This window comes from Castor canadensis, chromosome 9, assembly GCF_047511655.1.
Source record: "Castor canadensis chromosome 9, mCasCan1.hap1v2, whole genome shotgun sequence".
NCBI classification, from domain to species: domain Eukaryota; kingdom Metazoa; phylum Chordata; class Mammalia; order Rodentia; family Castoridae; genus Castor; species Castor canadensis.
Window position 1 is genome coordinate 90411643 of NC_133394.1, and position 19214 is coordinate 90430856.

Below are 19214 nucleotides of genomic sequence, written 5' to 3' on the forward strand. Positions count from 1 at the left end.
TCGTACTCATCTAACAGAAAACCAGGAAGTATTTGCCAAGGTTTAAAGTCTTGTCAGGAGTGGTACATTTTCAGTAAGAAGCTCTTGTTGGATGAGAAACTTTCTCTATTGCAAACTCAACTTCACTGCTCCTTGGTTTTCTGATATGTAGAATGGGGATGATATTTGTTGTACCTAACTCACAAGGACAAGATGAGCTGACACATTTGGAAGAGCAGAGAATGCTGTATGCCATCACCTCAGCGGCTTGAGGGAGACCTGGCAAGGCTTGTCTCCACTGTCAAAAGGAAAGCGAGTTTAAAAGGAGTGAAGTGCAACCTGAAACAGAGATGGAAAGGACTCTGGAAAGTTCTTTCTATGTGGCTCACTTAGAAAGGGAGGGACGGGCAGAAAGACAGTCCTCCAGGCGTATGCCAACAACTAGGCAAAGAGAATTCAGCCTTTCCCAGAGGCCTCTTAAGGAAGCTCTTTCCTTTCAATCTCTACCAAACAGCAAAAGCCCTTTGGAAAGTAATTGAAAATAGCTTAGTGAGGTTCAGATGCCTGGAGCACCACTCCCCATTCCCCTAAACTCACCCCAATCCACAGCCCCATGAGAAACTGGCTGTCTAAGAAGCTCAGATACCACACGCATTTAAAAGGAAAATTGCAAAGGACAACTACCAATTTTCGTGAGCTACCACCACTTTGATCCTTTTACTCCAATCTTATGTTCCCTACAAGGCAGGGCTTCTGCCTTTCACCTGCTTCCCTGTGCCAACAGAAGGCTTGATGCCCTGAAATGGGAACGTCTGGCCTCTCTGTATTCTAAAAACCTGTAAGCACGTGATTAGTTTTCTAAGCAAAACATACAAATACACGAAAATCATCTTTGATTTCACAAACGGCCAGAGATAGACAAGCAAAACAGACAAACAATGATTATATCCAGTAGACGTACACATAGCCACATGAATGTATCTTAGATATAGGGCTCAGTGAGTTAAAGAGAACAGAATGAAATATCTACCCAGGTTATTTCATTATTGCACACAAAACAATAGAAGGACAAAATACAACAGAAGGACACTAAAGTGCTTTAGAATAGTTACTTAAGTGGTGAGCTGGGAGGAGGGGAGTGGGAATGGGATATGAGAACAAAAGGAATGGACAGGCAGATGGACAGACAGAAAGGTAAGCAAGAGAATAAATTGCTTGACCCAGGCCAGTGATGAAAATGAACCAAGAACTGACAAGTATGATCAACTCAACCAACGTCATAAAAACCCCCAAAAAAAGCAAAAGAAATGAAACAAGATTCCACTTTGCATGAATCACACTGAAAAATTTAAGAACTGTCATACCTAGTATTGACAAGGGTGGTGACAAGAAGGTATTCTGATGATTTTTGTTAAGAGGGAGAATTAATATGTTTTTAAAAAACAGAACAGTATGTATGTATCAAAACATACACTTAGATCCAGCAATCACATGTCTAAGAATTTAATCAGAACCACTTATCACAATTCCTACTAAATATTTTTACATCGTGGTTATGGTAATGATTAATTAGGAACAAATATGAAGAGAGGACTGGCTAATGAATGATTGCATCGCCCGAGACAGAAGTTACACAACAGCTTTAAAACCAGTTGTTGCAGAAGGGTAAGTGACAACATGGAGAAAGCAGGCAATGAGACTGTATATAGAGTGTGATTTTACTTTGGAAACATAAATGTGTGCACACATATAGACACATACACACAGAGACACAGTCATAAATTACTAGACAGACACTAAAGCACTAATGGCAGTGATTTGAGGGAGTATGAGTTAGGGATTTTAGCTGACTTTTTATTTTACCTTATATTTTATTGCCTTTATCATATGATTTCTTGGAATACACATGAATTCATTTGGCAGTAGGGGAAGGGGCAGAGGGTCCTAAAGCACATGCTAGGAAATTGCTAGATAATCTATTAACCATGCTTGGGATACAGCTGATTGATTTACTGGTGTTGGGTAACATATTTGCATTTTTAGCAGTGTCTTCTGAAGACACTGAACAGAAGGAAGGATTTCCCCAGTTGTGGAGGCTTCGGCAGGTCCACATGGAGAGATTTCACAAGCAGGCTGGCTTTTCATTGGTTCATAAATCAGAAGATAAGAAGACTTTGAGCTCGGCAGGACCATTCTTGAGGGTTTCCCTTCTATCTCCCACCCTCCATCCCCACTCCTAAGGCCACCACACGAGTGCACCCCAGTGGTGGGCAAATGTAGCCACCAGGCCTGGCTCCTCAGCTTCCATTCAGCCATTGGCAACCCACAGCTGCTGGGCCTCCCTGGGTGCCCTCTTCTCCCCAGCACCCCAACCCCTGTTCATTAAATGACTATGGATTTCTGTTTGTCTACAGAAAGTGAAAGCCCAAGGGGGGCCTACCAAGCAAAAGGAAGGCCGTGATGGGGCGTGTTCTCAGACATCCCAGTCATCTACCCAGTTGCTCAGATCTCAGATGCCACAACAGGGAGGTGCTGTTAGCTCTGTGGCCAGCATGGGGAGAGAGGGAGGGTGGGCAGAACAGGGACAGTGTTGGAGAGGGAAATGGGGGAGAGAGAGAAAAGAATGGATCCCATACAGTCAAACAAAAAACACTGAGAACCCCAGAAACTGGGCAGAAAGCCAGAAGACTTGTCACTAGTTTGTGATCCATAACTGAAATATTGGGAGTTCAGATTTGTGAGGAAGAATGGGATCTGTCTGGAAGATAAACTTCCTTGCATCTGTGGCAGGCTTTCTCTTCTGGTGTGTGATACTTCTATTCTCCCTCTTGTCTTTGGCATACACAGCACGGGTCTGCAAGGAGCACAGAGAAGGGCCAGACACAGCCAGTCCCCTGCAAAGGCAAAGTCCCAGGCAAAACCTAGTCAGCTGCCTTCTCCTTCTCATCATTTATCCTGCACAGGAATATGCAAAGAGAGAGGAGACTCAGCCCACTGCTGCCTGCCTCACTGGGTCTAGAGTACTCATGAAACTTACATTCTAGAAAGGCAAGCTCCCCTCCACATGGCTTCAAATGCTCCCCAACACTACCCAAGTTCCAATGACATTTAAAAGTCATCCTTCCAGCACTGGTAAAATACCTAATTGTCTTAAAGGTGAAGGACATAAAAAGAAGACAAAAGAGGGTGGAGAAAAGAGAGATTCTGTCATTTTCCTGATGTCTCACCTAGTCAGAAATTGCTGACAAGGAGTAAGTAAGAGACACTAACTGGAAGACAAGTCACTCATGAGCCAAAGTCTAGGCATGCCTGCACATTTCTGACTTTTCCTTTTCCATGCAATGATGCCTCACAGTTTTGTTTTACTTTCTGGTTTTTTGTTGTTGTTGTTATTTTTTTTTTGGTGCTGGGGTTTGAACTCAGGGCCTCACACTTAGTAGGCAAGCACTCTACCACTTGAGCCATTCTGCCAACCCTAGTTTTTTCAATCAAAAAGTATTCCAGAATGCTCCAGAATGCCTTCTATGTGCTAGGCACTGTGTGAAATCCCCAAGGATAAGCCACATCGCTGTCTTGGCAGCCAGTCACTTCCTATCATCTTTGTTTCTCAAACTGGCTTTACAGTACTGGTAATGAATTCACGTAATGCTAGCTATCTGAAATGACCCTGTTTACTTGCTCAGGGACACTCTTCCCCATCGAGGAAGCAAGTTTCTTAACATGGGGAAGTTGTCTGTCTGGTTTGCTCTGCAGGCCTGGTACCTGGAAGAGGCCTGGCACACAGAAGACGCTCAACAAACTTGTTGCATGCACAGAAGGGGGGAGTGACAGGGATGTCACTAAAAGCAGTGAGTCCCGTTTCACAGAACAGTCAGCGATTGAGTTAGAGACCGTAAATTCCTGCAGAATGCCAAAGAGGGTCTGAACAAGCCATGGGAATAAAGAGCAGAACAAAGTGAGTGAAGACAGTTGTGGACCCGCAAACTGAACGCATCCTCTGGTGAGCAAGCTTGACCAATGCGCTGATGTTGAGGCACGCTGCGTGAGCTCTGGGGGCTACCAGCTTTATGATGAATGGCCCAACCAAGGAAGCAGGGTTCCTGTCTTTTCTTTTTTTTTGGTTGGGGGAGGTAGTGGTACTAGGGTTTGAACTCAGGGCCTCACACTTGCTAGGCGGGTGCTCTACTACTTGAACCACGTCCCTAACCCTTTTTGGGGGTGTTATTTTTCATACAGGGTCTTGCACCTCAGATCACTATCCTTATACCTCTTCCTCCTATGTAACTGGGATTACAGATGTGCATAATCATACCTGGCTTGTTTGCTGAAATGGAGTTTAGCTAACTTTTTGCCCAGGTAGGCCTTGAACTGTGTTCTTCCCAAACTATGTCTCCCGAGTAGCTGGGATTGCAGGCAAGAACCACCATGCCTGGCCCTAGGAGGGTTCCTGGCTTGCTGAGGACTTCACAGCAGTAGTTTCCTATGTGCCTCTGCAAAGAGGTCCATCCAGGGCACAGCGGGGCTAGGTTAAATCATGTGTTAAAACATAATGCCAAGTCGCTGAAGGCTTCTCTGCTTTGGACCTGGATGCAAGCGGTCAGCATTCACTTCCTTCCGTGATTAGCTCTCTCGTCAAGCATAGTTCTGACAAATTATTAACTTTACAAGTTCCTCTGCTCAAAGGGCAGCTTTTAAATCTCAACTAGGTCAACTTCCTACATGTAAACTTCAGGTTTTATTGTCATAAATTTTCCCTCCAAATATGGCCTAAATTGTCAAAAATCCAAATAACGTCAGAATCTCATCAGTTAATCTGATCATTTAAAGAAAAGAAAAGGATTTTTGCATGCTGTAAGGAATATAGTAAGCTGTTCTCTGTATTATGTTTACTTTTTCATAACAGAGAAACGTACATTTTATTTAAAACCAGACATCAATGGCACAACACTCTGTTTCTTAATGCAAGCCATTTGGTTTGCATCTCCAAAGGTGAAAAGTAAGGCATGACTGTAACCATGCCCATAGCTGTGTTTATTGTCCACACACTGTGACCAAGCATAATATACTCACTTTTCAGCAATCTTTTCTCATCTTCATAGTAATCGTTTGAAGTAGATAATATTACCCACATTTTACAGTTGAGGAAATTGAGGCTCGAAGAAATTAAACAAGTTGTCCAAAGCCACAGAACAGAGATTCAAAATAATCCCACACCTTATGGTTCTGAAAATGTCCAATTTTTTGGAGGGTTATAGGTTGGACTCAGGGTCCCCTGCTTGCTGGACAATGGTCTAACACTTGTGCCATGCCCCTAGTGAGTTTTGCTTTTAGCTTGTTTTTCACATAGAGTATCGCACTTCTGCCAGGGCCCATCTCTGACGAAGATTCTTCCAACTCTACCTCATGAGCACCTAGGATTACAGGCATGCCCTACCATGCCCATGCTCAATTCTGCAGGTTTTAATATCTTAGATCACACGGCACTCACATATAAAACAAACTTCACAGGTGTTTACTGTTTCTGTTTTGTCGTGGTTTGTTTTTCTAAAACTCTGTAAGGAACAGCTAACCTGCTTTGATTTCCAGCTCACTAAAGATAAAGACTGAGTCTTAATTTTATCTTCATATCCTCAGGACCTAGAGCAGGGTCAAAAGAGAATGAATGGAGGAATGGAAGACAGGGGACAGGGAAGAAAGACAATGGAAGGTAGAAATTCCAGCACCTCAGTATGTATGGAGTTCCTCCCATGTCCCAGACATCATGTCCTAGTGGGGACATGTGAATCTGTGCACTTAATCCCCATGGAAGCCTATGTGGCAGATATTGGCTTGGCCTTGCTCACGGCAAATAAAGCGGATGTAGGTGACAGAGCCAAGATTAGAATCTAAAGGTGGTTCAGCTGCAGGGCCTAAATTCATAACCTCTGTGCTATGCTCCTCCCAACTCTGGGCCGTGGCACACAGGCAGTGTGTACCACCGGGTACACGTGACTCCACCCCCTCGTCAATGACTTAAGTTCAAAGGACACAAAGCTGGCATTGACACACGTATAAAACTGGGCTACATTCTACTCTTTCTCTATTCAAAGTCCACAATCGTATGAAAATCATCTCGCACGGTATGTGTTATCGCTTGTTTTAGCTTTTCTTCTGGGCTCTTAGCTACGGTTATGCTCACTGTTCAACGGTCCTACCACCGAGGAGCAGAGACTGATTGAAAAGAGGGACAGGACAGCAAGGAAGAATGTTCTCAGGAATGTGAACATTCAGTCTGGATCAAGATTTAGATTCAATAGTGAAGTTTCTAGAATGAGGTAATGGAATCACTACTCTGGTAAAGAGAACAGAAGAAATCTAGAGCAAGGACTGCCCAAGGCCTTGCAGGGAAGGGTACAAGGGCATGTAGTGTGGTGGGCACAGGAGGGTCAAGGAGCTTCTGTACATTGGTAAAGCCTGGCCACCAGGCTGCAGGAAAGTAAGAAGTGGGCTTTTAATTCCTAGAAATGGATCGAAGGGGACAAGCAGCAGGAACAAATGTAGAAACCCAGTCTTGGCACCTGAGTCTATGGGGTGAATAAGAGAGGAATAGGGTGGGCCAGGGGGGATGGTGAGCCATATCTAGCTGGTGGCAAAGGAAGCCTAGAGTTAAGACAGGCACCTGAGTGCCAGGACTAAAATGCAGGGCTTGGCCCCACTGGGGAGATTACTCTGTAGCCCCACCTGCTATAGAGAAAAGGCAACCTATACATTGGCTATCCCCAACTTAGACTGTCACAAAACCCGAAGAGTGATCAAATCATCCAGCTCCAAAATTGGGGAAGGCAGGGAGAATGAAGCAGGGACTGATATGGGTACATAATGTGCTCTATAATTACATTATTATTTAGTTTAATCAAGTCCAAGATATAGCAGTAATATCGACACATGCACATATGTTCATGTGCATCAGTATATATGTATCCATATAGCCAAACTGAAGAGGAAAGGGAAAGTGATAAGGGCCCCTAACCATGAGGCTCTCCAGCCTCTTCGTCTCCTCTTACCCCTCTGGTTTACCTGCTTATGCTCTTTGGTTGGAGAGCCGTGTTTATATGCTACTTGGCTCTGTCCCATATTTTTTACTCTTCCCTATATTCAACACAGTGAGCATGAATATTAATCAGGTGATTTCTGTTAATTAGTTTCCTTGGCACAATGCTCACTTTCTTTGGGTTTTGATGGGTCAATAAAGTAGAGAATTATCCCAGTCATAGCATAAATGACCCTGCCAAAACAGATCAATCCAGAAAACCCTGTTGGTAACATAAAATGACAGGCTTCCTTTTGAAAAGTTTAGCACGTATCGGAAGAGCACAGGCAGACTGACTGACTTCCAAGGTCAATGGTAAAAAGTCAACAAAAATGGTACAAGCACAACTAAGCAACAACAAAAAAATTCCAATGCTGAGAAAGGTTATTTGCAAACATGATTTGAGTAGTCTTAGCATCAAGACAGATGTGGAAACTGATCTCAAATCTAGCTTTAATTTTTAAGATCACTCTCTCTCTCCCCTTATCTCTCCCTTCTCTTGCTCTGTTTTTTCTTCTTATTTTATGCATAAAAATGCAACCAGCCTGAACTAAAGCAAATTGGTTTAATTCCCTAGAGGGAGCACGAACAAATTTTCCCAGCAACTTTCTACTAGAGGCATTTGTGTGTGGGTATGCAGATGGAATGCGAAGTAGGCGGCCATGTAAACCAGTAATCAAATGAAACATTACCCATCTCGCAATGTCCTAAAATAGGATTAGCACCACCAATTAAAACACTGGACATGGGAGAAAGGAAAATGGCCAAGGAAAAAGAAAAAAAAAAAAAGAAATATTCATATGGTAAGTGTGTGTCGCAGAAGGTGGAGGTGGAAAAGAGGGAGGAACACGATTTAGGGGGAATTAATTCCCTTTTAAGGGAAATTTGTCACAGGCGTGCTAGCAGGAGGTCTCTTTGATGGGGTAGAATAAAGGAGTGAGGATACATTCAATAATTTCATCCAATTGAAATTTCAGCAGTTTACCTAAATTGCCCAACTATTAGATACTTAGAAAGGTGTTTCTACTTGCCCACTTTGAGCCTGTTCTGAAATACAGGTAAATAGAATATGATAAGCTGTAAATATTGAGGGTTTTTTTCTTTTATGGCTGAGACTTCTGTGGAAACACGGGCCCTTCAAGGACCACCGAGGGGTCAAAATGTTCATTCATCCATCTTACACTTGTTCAACAAATGCTTAGCACTGTGCAAACCCTGGTGCTGGGGAAACAGACTCAGAAGGTACATTAACAGACCTCAAGGAGCCCCATGGGAAACTCAGAAGCTCCCATATTCCATAATGTGACCAGTCACAGAACCGGCCCTCTGTCCTCACATCTCTGTCAGCATAAACAATACGAGTGTTTCCTTTGAAGGTGATTTCCACAACTCCATGGACTCCAATTCTGTCCATGAACTGGAATGGAATGCACCAGCAGCCTCCTCCACATAGCACCTGCTCATGGCCTTGGGGCTATGACTACCAGGTACTTGTCTTCTTAAGCTCTTTCCTCTCCAAATGATTTTCCTGAAATGCTAACCAGGGGTATACAAGAGCACACCAGCTGCCTCTTAGACTGCGTGCACCCTCCTTCCAATACTCCTCACAGATCAGCCCCTCCCCTGCTCAGCTGCAGAGACCAGATCCACAGCTGCCTGGTAACACAATCCAGACCCTCCTCTTGCCCATCTGCCTTTCACATGTATCTGTTACCACACATCTGGTTTAGGTTCTGGGCACATCTATTTATTCTTTCTCCTAAAGACAATCTTCTGTTTCTGTCCCTGTCCTTTTTCTTTTACCACTACCCTTTTCTCCCACTCTGCATATACAATTCTTTTACATTAAAAAAAAACTGGTCAAGGGGAGAAATGACCCAAACATTGTATGCACATATGAATAAAAGAAAGATAATTGGTCAAGCATAAACAAATTATGACCATTCCTACTTCCAGAAACTATTACGATATTCAGAATTTCAAGTAGATCTTAGTTAAAAACATAAAATTAAAAATATAAAAGTAGGCATATAAATATACTGAAGTATATAGATACTAGAGTAATCTAATAAGTTTATAAAAACAACATATGTTATCTCTTGCATACACTGCTCTCATTTCATCACAAGTCTTTATTCAGAGTATCTTCTTATCTTACTATAGTTAGTTGCTATAACACAATATATTGAGCTAGGTAACTTAAAGTAAAAAAGTTTTGTTGGTTGATGGATCCAAACAGCACAGTACCAAGATCCTGGCAAGGAGGAGCTCTTAGCTGCCTCACACCATGTAAAGGAGCAGAAAAGGAATAGGCCACATGCAGAAGAGGCTAAGCACATGGGGTGGCCTCACTTTATAACAACCTGTTCTTGCAGTGCTAATCTAGTCTCACAAGACCTAGAACTCCACATAGGAAACATAATCCATTCATGATGGAAGCGCACCCATGAGTTAATTGTCTTCCACTCCACCATCACTGAACACTGTTACACTGGAATCAAGCTGCCAACACACGAACCCTTGCAGAACACACCACATCCAAGCCAAAGCACTTCTATTTGATATCCTGATTACTGGTCCTGGTGGCCCCAGATTTCTTGTTAGTGTGGGGGTGGGGGACCTTTCTCTGTGGCCCACATGTTCCATGCTGGTCTAGCCAGTGATTACCTGCACAAGAGTGGCGATCTTGGAAGAAGCCGTCCCCACAGGTGGTTACACACTGCCCCTGGTGCATGAGCAGTGGAGGCTGACAAGAGACACACTCCAGCCCACTGGTGCACGTGGTGCACTGAGGCTGGCAGGCTGGCTCCAGACAAGGTTGAAGAAAGAAAAAGAGAACGACTGGTTAGATCAAAGACACCACCCCAGTGCTAACTCATACAGCCCAATCCTGAGGCTGTGGGGCCCCAGAGGATAGAACAGCAGGAAAATGATCCTAATAATCACATACACAGCAGGTAGTTCATGCCTGGCACTGTTTAAGTGCTTTACTTATATGAATGCTTTAATCTGCATGGTGACCCTATGGGGATGATATGATTAATCACCATTTACAGATGAGGAACAGACTCACAGAGGGTAAGCAACTTTTCCCAGACCACATGACTTAGGCATTTGAAGCCAGGCAGTTTGGCTCAAGAGTCTGTGATGTTTGCCTATCTAATAAACCTTAATATCTTTGTTGCTCAACTTTCTACAAGAACATCCCGAAATAATTTTCTGGTTGAAGATTATAAATCAAGAAAAAACATAGGGACAAGGGAATAATTACAAAAATATTACTAAAAATAGCTAACCCCCATTGAGCCTTGTGTATATCCTTGACACTATTCTAGGCACATAACAGGTACTGACACACTTAATCTTCATACAACCTCTGAGGAAGGTGAGAACATCACCTTCCTCACCTGTGAGGGTACAGAAAGGTTAAATACTTACAGTTTGGGCATGAACACTCTGAAATGGATAATTAACCTCACAAATAAGAGATAAGAGGGAAAATAACAAAGTTTTGACTTCAACCAGAAGAAAGTCTCCAAAGTACAAGAATTCAGACATGCACCTGAGCCCATTCTGGACCGTCTGCTAACTCATAAGCAGTAAGCTCCGTTAACAATGATCTGTGTGATCCAGACCAAGTCAATTCATTTCTTCAGCCCATTGGTTCCCATGTGCAAAACTGGCAATTTCTAGTAAATGATCTTGAAGGTCTATGTCAATTCTAAGTTTCTATCCTGGATTAATGAAAGGGCTTTCATAATGACACCCAGCATCCTGATGATATTACTATCCCTGAAAGTCTTCAAAATTGAAATAAATCCAGCTGTGACTACCCAATAACCATCTGACTTCCATACCACCTACCTCCCAGGAAGTATCAAAACACATTAAAAAATGTCAAAAGAAGAGACTTGCAGATAAAGCGAGCCAGTGACCTCTGGATGTATTATAACTTCTAGCGGCCTTTAGCTGTTATGCATTTCCTGCAGTCAGGGTCTCTTCTTTCACCATATAAAGCTTCAGTTTGAGGACAATAATCCCCTATGCAATCCCACGACTGGGTGGGTTATCCGTCAGGGTCATACCTAAGCAGAGACTTCCAGCTTGGTAGAATCCCAGTCCACAGCTGTGCACACACCGTCCATTCTGCAGCAGCTTTGTGGGATCCTGGCAGAGGTCACAGTGCTCTGGAGAGTGGGAGCAGGTCAAGCAGTCTGGGTGGCAGTGAACTAAAATCAACAAGAGAACTCACTAGTCTGTGACCTTTGTCTGTTCTTCAAAGAAAGGATCCACAGGGTATGTACATTATACAGAATATGATGGACAGAAAACTGTAGAACTCAGGTACAAAAAGGCCCCCAAACAGCAAAACTACATTTAAATGCAGGATTCCAAGGAACTTCTCCCTATCTGAAACACCACTGCTGTCTTCCATAGCCCCAATTAAAGATGCTGACTCTAGAAACAGGAATGACTCTCTCCACGATATGTGATTTGAACGAAATCAATCACTTATTGTGTCTTCCATGTGGTACCTAAGCTTTGGCATGCACAGAAAGTTCAGAAATAAAACCTACAATGTTCAAAATTAGTTGTTATTGTTTTTTTTTTAAATACAGCCAGGTTTCTTCTTTTTCTTCAAAATCATAAATCTCATTCCCAATTACTGGGATTATCACTAGCCTTAGTGGTAACTGTAAGAAAAGGACCATTTTCAGCTGTCAAAGACCTGATTTTCAATGACTAGTACATAATATGCTAAATATTTGTTCTGGAAAGCCCAGAGAGCCACTTTGGCGAAAGTAACATAATTAAATCATAAAGTGGCTTTGCTTTTTCCTCAATAAACTCTTCAGCCAAAATAAAGTGAGTGCAACAAGAACAACTGCTAGTGTGAAAAACTGTGGCCCACAGATGAAAACAACTAATTATGAAATATGAATGGAAGAAAATGCCACTTCTCCAAGAGGGATGAAGCTTTTGGGCAAATTACCACTCAGCCAGAGCAACTCCATTGCTTGCCAACAATTATTAACTGGAACCAATTCAATCCCAGGTGATTTGAAAGCACAACTGCAGAACAAATAGATAAAATTTTCCTTTGGAAGAAATTAATGAATCTTTAAACTTTAAAATCCCATTTGAGATTTTAAAGGAACCATGTGTTTCGTAGCTCACGTTCAAATATAAAAAAGAATGCTCACAATACATTTGATTCAATTATTCTTATAGTTTCAGTAATAGAAAATAGACTTCCCTGTACAAGTTTTGAACGTTATATTATTTGATTTCACAATAACTTCACAAGCTAGATAGACATATTTTATCCATAAGAAAATTAAGATATTGACAAGAAGGGCTGGTGGAGTAGCTCAAGTGGTAGAGTGCCTGCCTAGTAAGTATGAAGCCCTGAGTTCAAATCCCAGTACCACCAAAAAAATAAGATGTAGAGAAGATCAGTGGTGTGCCCAAAGTCACATATACATAATCGACTAACTTTGATAATCCCATTGGCAAAGATTAATTATAGTCATTTGTCAGAAAAATTAATAAACAAAAAATCCAAAATTGAGTGACTAAGGAAAAAGAAAGGAGAAATAAAAAGAATTTCTCTGAATTTTGGCAGCAAAATTATCTCAGTAGAAATAAATGGGACATGGACCCACCTGATGTGCACTCTGGACAGCATTGTCCCTTCACCACCAAGGCTAAGGTGGCCACTGGACATGGTGGGCAAGAGGACTCGTAGCAAGTGACCTGAGCACCCCGGCACTCACACACCTTGCAGGGACCATCTTCCCACTTCCTTCCCTCCTGTGTAAAACAGTAAAGAATGACACCATTGTGTGGGTGCAATGATCCAGAGGTAGGGCTGCTTGGGAAGAATCCACAACTCCCACAAGGAGGAAATGACCACACCCCATCAACACCTGCCATGCCACCTCTGAAGTGAGACACAATTCCTCCTTCTTTGTTTATAATTGACTTCTAAAACATAGAGTACCAATATATTGGTTCTAGGCACACTCAGAGATAAACTGAGAAAGTGGCCAAGGACAACCAGAACATAGAAGCATATAAAACCTGTTTCTCAGCCTATTTCACCCCCCAAAAAATCCAAAACAAAAAACACCAGGCAGGATTGCTATGTACCTAGTGATTAAATGTACCAGATACATTAAATAAAATCTCCACAACAACAATATTGTAATGGGAAGCTTGGTTAAAACCCTGTATTTCCTTATGCTTACTACAGTCTCGGTAACAAGCAAGTCGTCGTATAGTTAGAAGTAAAGCTTTTCGGGCCCATTTTTGTGGGCTGCCATTGGCTTTCTCACACTCAGATTCTTTTCAACCAAGGAAATGATGGTAATGTATATGAATAGTTTGGTGGAGAACCCAAAGTGATTCTAAGAGCAACTCCCTTCTGCTCACAATCCCAGAGACTGAAAAGAGACAAAGGTCCCTACCAGAATGCATTGGTGTGAGGAGGGAGGGAACACAGAAGAAAACAGAAAAGTAGATTTTAAAATAAAAGTTTGATAAAAGTTTACTAAGCTAACTGATGCCAAACAGTCCAAACATTCAACATGACAATGTTTAATAAAATGAATGAGAACTGTTAGAAAACTGAGGAATACTCTCTTGAAAATGTAGAAGTGATTTTCTTCCATTTCAAGGAAGCCTGAACTCCTAGCCAATTCTTCCTTAACATCCCAAATTATAAGCTTATTCATGCAAATCAACATGGTTGCACTTTCCCTTTAAAGGAAGCCATACAGAATTGCCCTGCGAGCACCTCAGAGAGGATGAACACTCAGCACTGTTTGGAACAAACACTTTCCAATTCAAGAATCTCTTTCTTCAACACATCACAGTCCATGAAATTCCAAGACAGTCAAACTGAGTTTCCTAGGCCACAGAAAATCATCACAGAAAAGGGGAAGGATGTAGTTATAGAAATATTAATTATCAATTGTAGGAAAAAATAAACTAAAGAAAGGAGTCAAGTTTCAGTGACTAAAAGTCTTAGTTATCACAAAGAGGACTAATTCCTGGCCATTATGACATCAAGCATGACTGTTAAAAATACCAACTCACTGAGTTTCCCTTTGGTAGCTCGTGCCTACCATTATTCAAACAACTTGATAATGAGCTATGTGCAAGTTAAGAATCTGTACTTACTGGAATATGTTTAATTTCACTTGCATTGGAGGACATCTAGGAACAAAGAGAAATGTATTTATTATGCTAATAAAAACACCATTAGACTGATCTGTTTAATTTTTCATTAGGAGTTATCCATTTTCCCCCAAGTAATGCACAGCTTCTTTCACTTGTGATGAATAGAAATAAAATCTATGCATGTCAAAACCAAGAAAAGCATACCAATATGAGGTGAAAGGAGCATGCTGAAGAATTATTTTTTAATTCTTTTTCTCAATTTGTAGTCAGCGTGTGACTTCAATTCTCCTAAATACAAAGGGCTTCATGGTCAAGATCTAAACTTGCAAACGCAAAATCTCAACTCTTGTGCGGCACCAGAGTGCTACAGGCATTTAAACGTATTTGCCACAACTTGGTTTTCTTTAACACCACTGGTTTAATTTACCTCCCCAAAATGGGTGGAAATTGATACAATCATGGGGTAGATACAAATTCAGCACTTACAAGGAGACTGATCTCCTAAATTCTTTTTTTGAGGGCAGGAGCTACACCCCCAGTGCTTTTGCTTTTAGTTGGTTTTTTCAGATAGGATCTCATGCTTTTGCCTGGGCTGGCTTTAGATCTGGAATCTCCTATCTCTGCCTCCCAAGTAACTGAGATTATGGGCATTTGCTACATACCTGGCCCCGATCTCCTAAATTGTTTAAAAAACAAAGGTGACCAAACCATGAAATACCACTATGAGAGAAGCGATGACAACAACGTAATAATGCTAATGATTTTAGCTTTTAAAAAAATATACCAGGCATTGTTTTAGTTGCTTTTCACACATCATCCCCATACTCTCATAAGTGCTGTTGTTATTCCTTCTTTACAGAGAGGATCAAGTAATTTCCCCGAGATTACAGTTACTTTGTGGCATAACAGGGATTGGAACCCAGAGCCTATGCTATTCACCCAATATTTCTACTTCCCCACAATATGCAGAGACACTGGCAGGTTGACAGGTATACCTAAATTAGTTCACCCATCAGATCACTTCACTCTTACAATCCTATTCTGATTGATCAATTAAATAGGCATATTTATGAGCAACTGGCAGAATGTTGAGAACGACATGAATCTGTCAGCATTCCAAAACCCCACATGGAAAAGGAGGCCTAAAAACATATGGCAAATTTGAAAAGATTAAGATAAATGATTTTCTTTGGTGTAGTAAGTACAGAAACAGAGATAAATAACACTTAGCAAGTGGAGTTTCACCCTACATCCAATTCATGAAAATCCTGACACTTCTACCCATAACATAAATCTAGAGCCTGGTCACTTCTCACCACCTTCACTGCTTCCTCCCTGGACCAAGGAGGTCCTTCATCTCGACTATTGCAAAAATCTCCTAACTGAATCACCTACCTCCAGCCTCGTCCCTTAGTCTTCTGGCCTATGTAGCAGTCTAAGTTATCCTTTTTCTTAGATCATGGCCTGCTGGGCTTCACATATCATGACAGCAACCTTACATCAGCTTCAGTGTAAAAACTCTGACTTCCAGGCTACATACTAAACCTCCTCTCAAATCCTTTCTCCCTCATTCAGTGGTTCCAGTCACAGTCACTCGTGCTGTTCCTCCTTGACCATGCCAAGTATGCTTCTGCCTCAGTGCCTTTGCATCTGCTATCCCTCTTCCTAGTATGTCCCCCAAACATCCATGCGGCTCACTCCATCATTTCCTCCAGATTTTGCTCAAGTTTCTCTGCATAAAAGGACATCCCCCACCAAGCCCAGTCACTTAAGTGGCTTTATTCTCTAGGCAGTACTCATCAGCACTTGTTGGAAAGTGTGTGTGTGTGTGTGTGTGTGTGTGTGTGTGTGTGTGAAAGAGAGAGAGCTAAAACATGTATACATATGTGCTATCTGGGTCCCCACACTAAAAAGTACACTCTACCACGATAGCAGGGACTTGACTGTGGCACTTGCTTCTCTATCCTCAGGCCTTGTACACAGTAAGTGGACACACGATAATGTTTGTTGAACAAATGAATGGATAAAAGAAAGTAGGAGGTAAGGATGTTCCCCTTATTAAGTTAAATTTGAATCAGTAATTTTTAATAGTCTTTAGTGATTAGCCAATACTCACAAATCCTGCCTTTTCTTCATAAACACAATAACCATTCCTGGAAATGCATTCAGGACAGCATTTCCCGTGTAAGTGAATTAATTCTTCCCCCTGTAGAAGTAAGAGTTGCAATGGTTGGTACACATTGAATCAATGTCTCCAAGCAAGCAGCTGGGTTCCCTGATGAATGAGTAGCTTTGGCTCGCTCTGTGCTATGCTGCTGCTGAGTTCTCTCCCCTGTGCTGGCTTCTAATGGAAAGTTTTGTCATTATAGCACGCACCTCCAAGTGCGTGTTCTTTCCTGTTCTGACGATACTTGTGCTCTGCTCCTCTCATAACTGCCCACCCATGACCAGGAGCACACATGCATAACAAGGGTGGCCAAGGTTAATGTCACAGTTTTGGAAAGATGAGCTTCAGGAAAGGATCTGACATATACAAGGTTAAAACCTGTGACTTTGGTTTCATTAACAGCATGCCATTCAAACCAACATTTTCCTTGAATACAAAATAAGATGTAGTCCTCAATGCACAGATGTAGTCTCAGGCATAAATTAAGCAGCAGAAAACTAATTTTTATTCAGTATTCTGAAATCCTTACTGTTAGTCAACTCACATCAATTTTTTTAATTATAAGAGAAAGAAAAGAAATTTTACACTTGGAGAGTGGATGTCTGACTTACAAAGTCTTCTTGCTTTAATTTTCCAGTGTTCATAAGTTCAAAATTGTTATTACAAAATAATAAATGCTTATTATTTAAAATTAAAATAATTATGACTTCTATAGCCTAGAAAGTATCATTCCACTGTAGTCATACCTTTCAGGGAAAATGCTGTTAATACTAACTCTGTTTGCGTTTTTTTTTTATATGTGTACACTAACATCTAATTCTTTCAGCCTTAAAAATACTTAGCTTAAAAAAGTATTTCTGAAAACACTTTCTGCTTTGTAAAGATAAATCTACTCTCTAAAGAATGATGTTTCTTTAAATACTTAATACTTAATTTGGGGTCTATGTCATATTTAAAAGTACAGGAACCATATGAAATGAAAACTGGATAATGGAAAATTACAATAACAGTATAAGCAGTCGTATTTTATATCTAAAAATACTGCCCTAAAGAAATAGTCAAGGTAAAAGCATTAGTTGTCTTTGGATAATAAAATTACAGATGGATTTTTAAGCTTTTTTCTACTTTCTTGAGTCTTCAAAATTTTCCAGAATGAATATACATAATTTTTTTAAAGAAAGAAAATAGAAACCTCTAAAGTAAACACAAAAACACATGAATGATTTTAACTTTTCCATAGTGCCTAAAAAGTTATTTCAAAAAGAAGGGAGTTACATAGATTACTGTCCATCAAAATTTCATGCCAGTCCGAGGCAACAGAGAGCAGTGGGAGCTATGGGGATCAGATGTATTTACATATAAATTGTTTTGCAGAAAAGCAAAGAATCAAGTGGTAGTGAAGGCATCACTCAGAAACAGATTGAAATTTGCTTTCAAAGCATATAAAGGGCTTATATGCATGCAATCAAAGTTGCTTAAAACAATAATTTGAAACAAGACAGAGAATGAGTACTTCTATGAAAAACAAAACTATGAGAGATTCTTGGGTGCCCACCACAGCACAAAAACACATGACCTTCAGAGCCTTCAAGCACCACTGTAAATACTAAATAGCCCTGCTCCTGGGAACAAGGATTCAGTTTTGGTGAGGTAGAAAGTGCTAAATAGATTTGCTATTTATAGAAGGCTGGATGCCCCAAGCCACATCATTTCACTATGGTGGGAGCTCTTTGACTTTTGCTTTGGAGAAAAGCGTTTTGTGAAACTGCATTCATTCATATCCTGCTTAAGAGCATTGTCCTGCGTGAGCCAGATTGAATCTGCTACCGAATCATACCTATCAGCCCAAAGAAAGACTTTGTGATTCCACTTAATCTTCCCATTGGAAAAGGAAACTGTCTGTGAGGGAATTTTCTTCCACTGGGAAGGAAAAGGCACGTCACATGCACGCATACCAACCTTCTTCCGTGTGTTTTGCTACACACTTCATTCCTCCTCAAACTTTATTATGACAAAATGTGAATACTAGTGAGGTTAGCCTGGCCCAAAAGACCAAAAATCGTATGTTCTCCCTCATATGTGGACATTAGATCAAGGGCAAACACAACAAGGGGATTGGACTATGAGCACATGATAAAAGTGAGAGCACACAAGGGAGGGGTGAGGATAGGTAAGACACCTAAAAAACTAGCTAGCATTTGTTTCCCTTAACGCAGAGAAACTAAAGCAGATACCTTAAAGCAACTGAGGCCAATAGGAAAAGGGGACCAGGAACTAGAGAAAAGATTAGATCAAGAAGAATTAACCTAGAAGGTAACACACATGCACAGGAAATTAATGTGAGTCAATGCCCTGTATAGCTATCCTTATCTCAACCAGCAAAAACCCTTGTTCCTTCCTATTACTGCTTATACTCTCTCTACAACAAAATTAGAGATAAGGGCAAAATAGTTTCTGCTGGGTATTGAGGGGTGGTGGGGAGAGGGAGGGGGCAGAGTGGGTGGTAAGGGAGGGGGTGGGGGCAGGGGGGAGAAATGACCCAAGCCTTGTATGCACATATGAATAATAAAAGAATAAAAAAAAAAATAAACAAAATGTGAATACTAAATCCTTTTAAGATAAAAAAACAGGTAATTTGATTTCTTCACCTGAATTTATGTTTAAAGACATTATAAAATACAGCAAAATGAAATCAGTCATATTGGGGGATTTGACTGGATATATTAAAAACAAGGGTTGTGCCATTTTTTTCCCTTTTTGACAAAGAAAAAGTCACGTGAACACTGCTGCTGAACACCAAGGTGGTGACGGTGA

General features: G+C 41.1%; 1 protein-coding gene and 1 long non-coding RNA gene across 5 annotated transcripts in view; one reads left to right on the forward strand and one right to left on the reverse strand.

Annotated features, from left to right (window-relative positions):
- Fras1 (Fraser extracellular matrix complex subunit 1) overlaps positions 1-19214 on the reverse strand; it is a 424489-nt gene that overhangs the window by 229460 nt on the left and 175815 nt on the right. For both annotated transcript variants that reach the window (XM_074041924.1, XM_074041925.1), the window contains 5 exons: positions 16350-16439; positions 14234-14269; positions 12715-12862; positions 11134-11277; positions 9716-9850 (listed from right to left, as the gene is read on the reverse strand). In XM_074041924.1, the coding sequence (XP_073898025.1) occupies positions 9716-9850; positions 11134-11277; positions 12715-12862; positions 14234-14269; positions 16350-16439 (553 nt within the window). The remainder of the gene's footprint in view (positions 1-9715; positions 9851-11133; positions 11278-12714; positions 12863-14233; positions 14270-16349; positions 16440-19214) is intronic.
- LOC141410942 (uncharacterized) overlaps positions 6017-19214 on the forward strand; it is a 57410-nt gene continuing 44212 nt past the window's right edge. For all 3 annotated transcript variants that reach the window (XR_012435750.1, XR_012435749.1, XR_012435751.1), the window contains exons 1-3: positions 6017-6098; positions 8425-8535; positions 16204-16273. This is a non-coding gene — a long non-coding RNA (uncharacterized lncRNA). The remainder of the gene's footprint in view (positions 6099-8424; positions 8536-16203; positions 16274-19214) is intronic.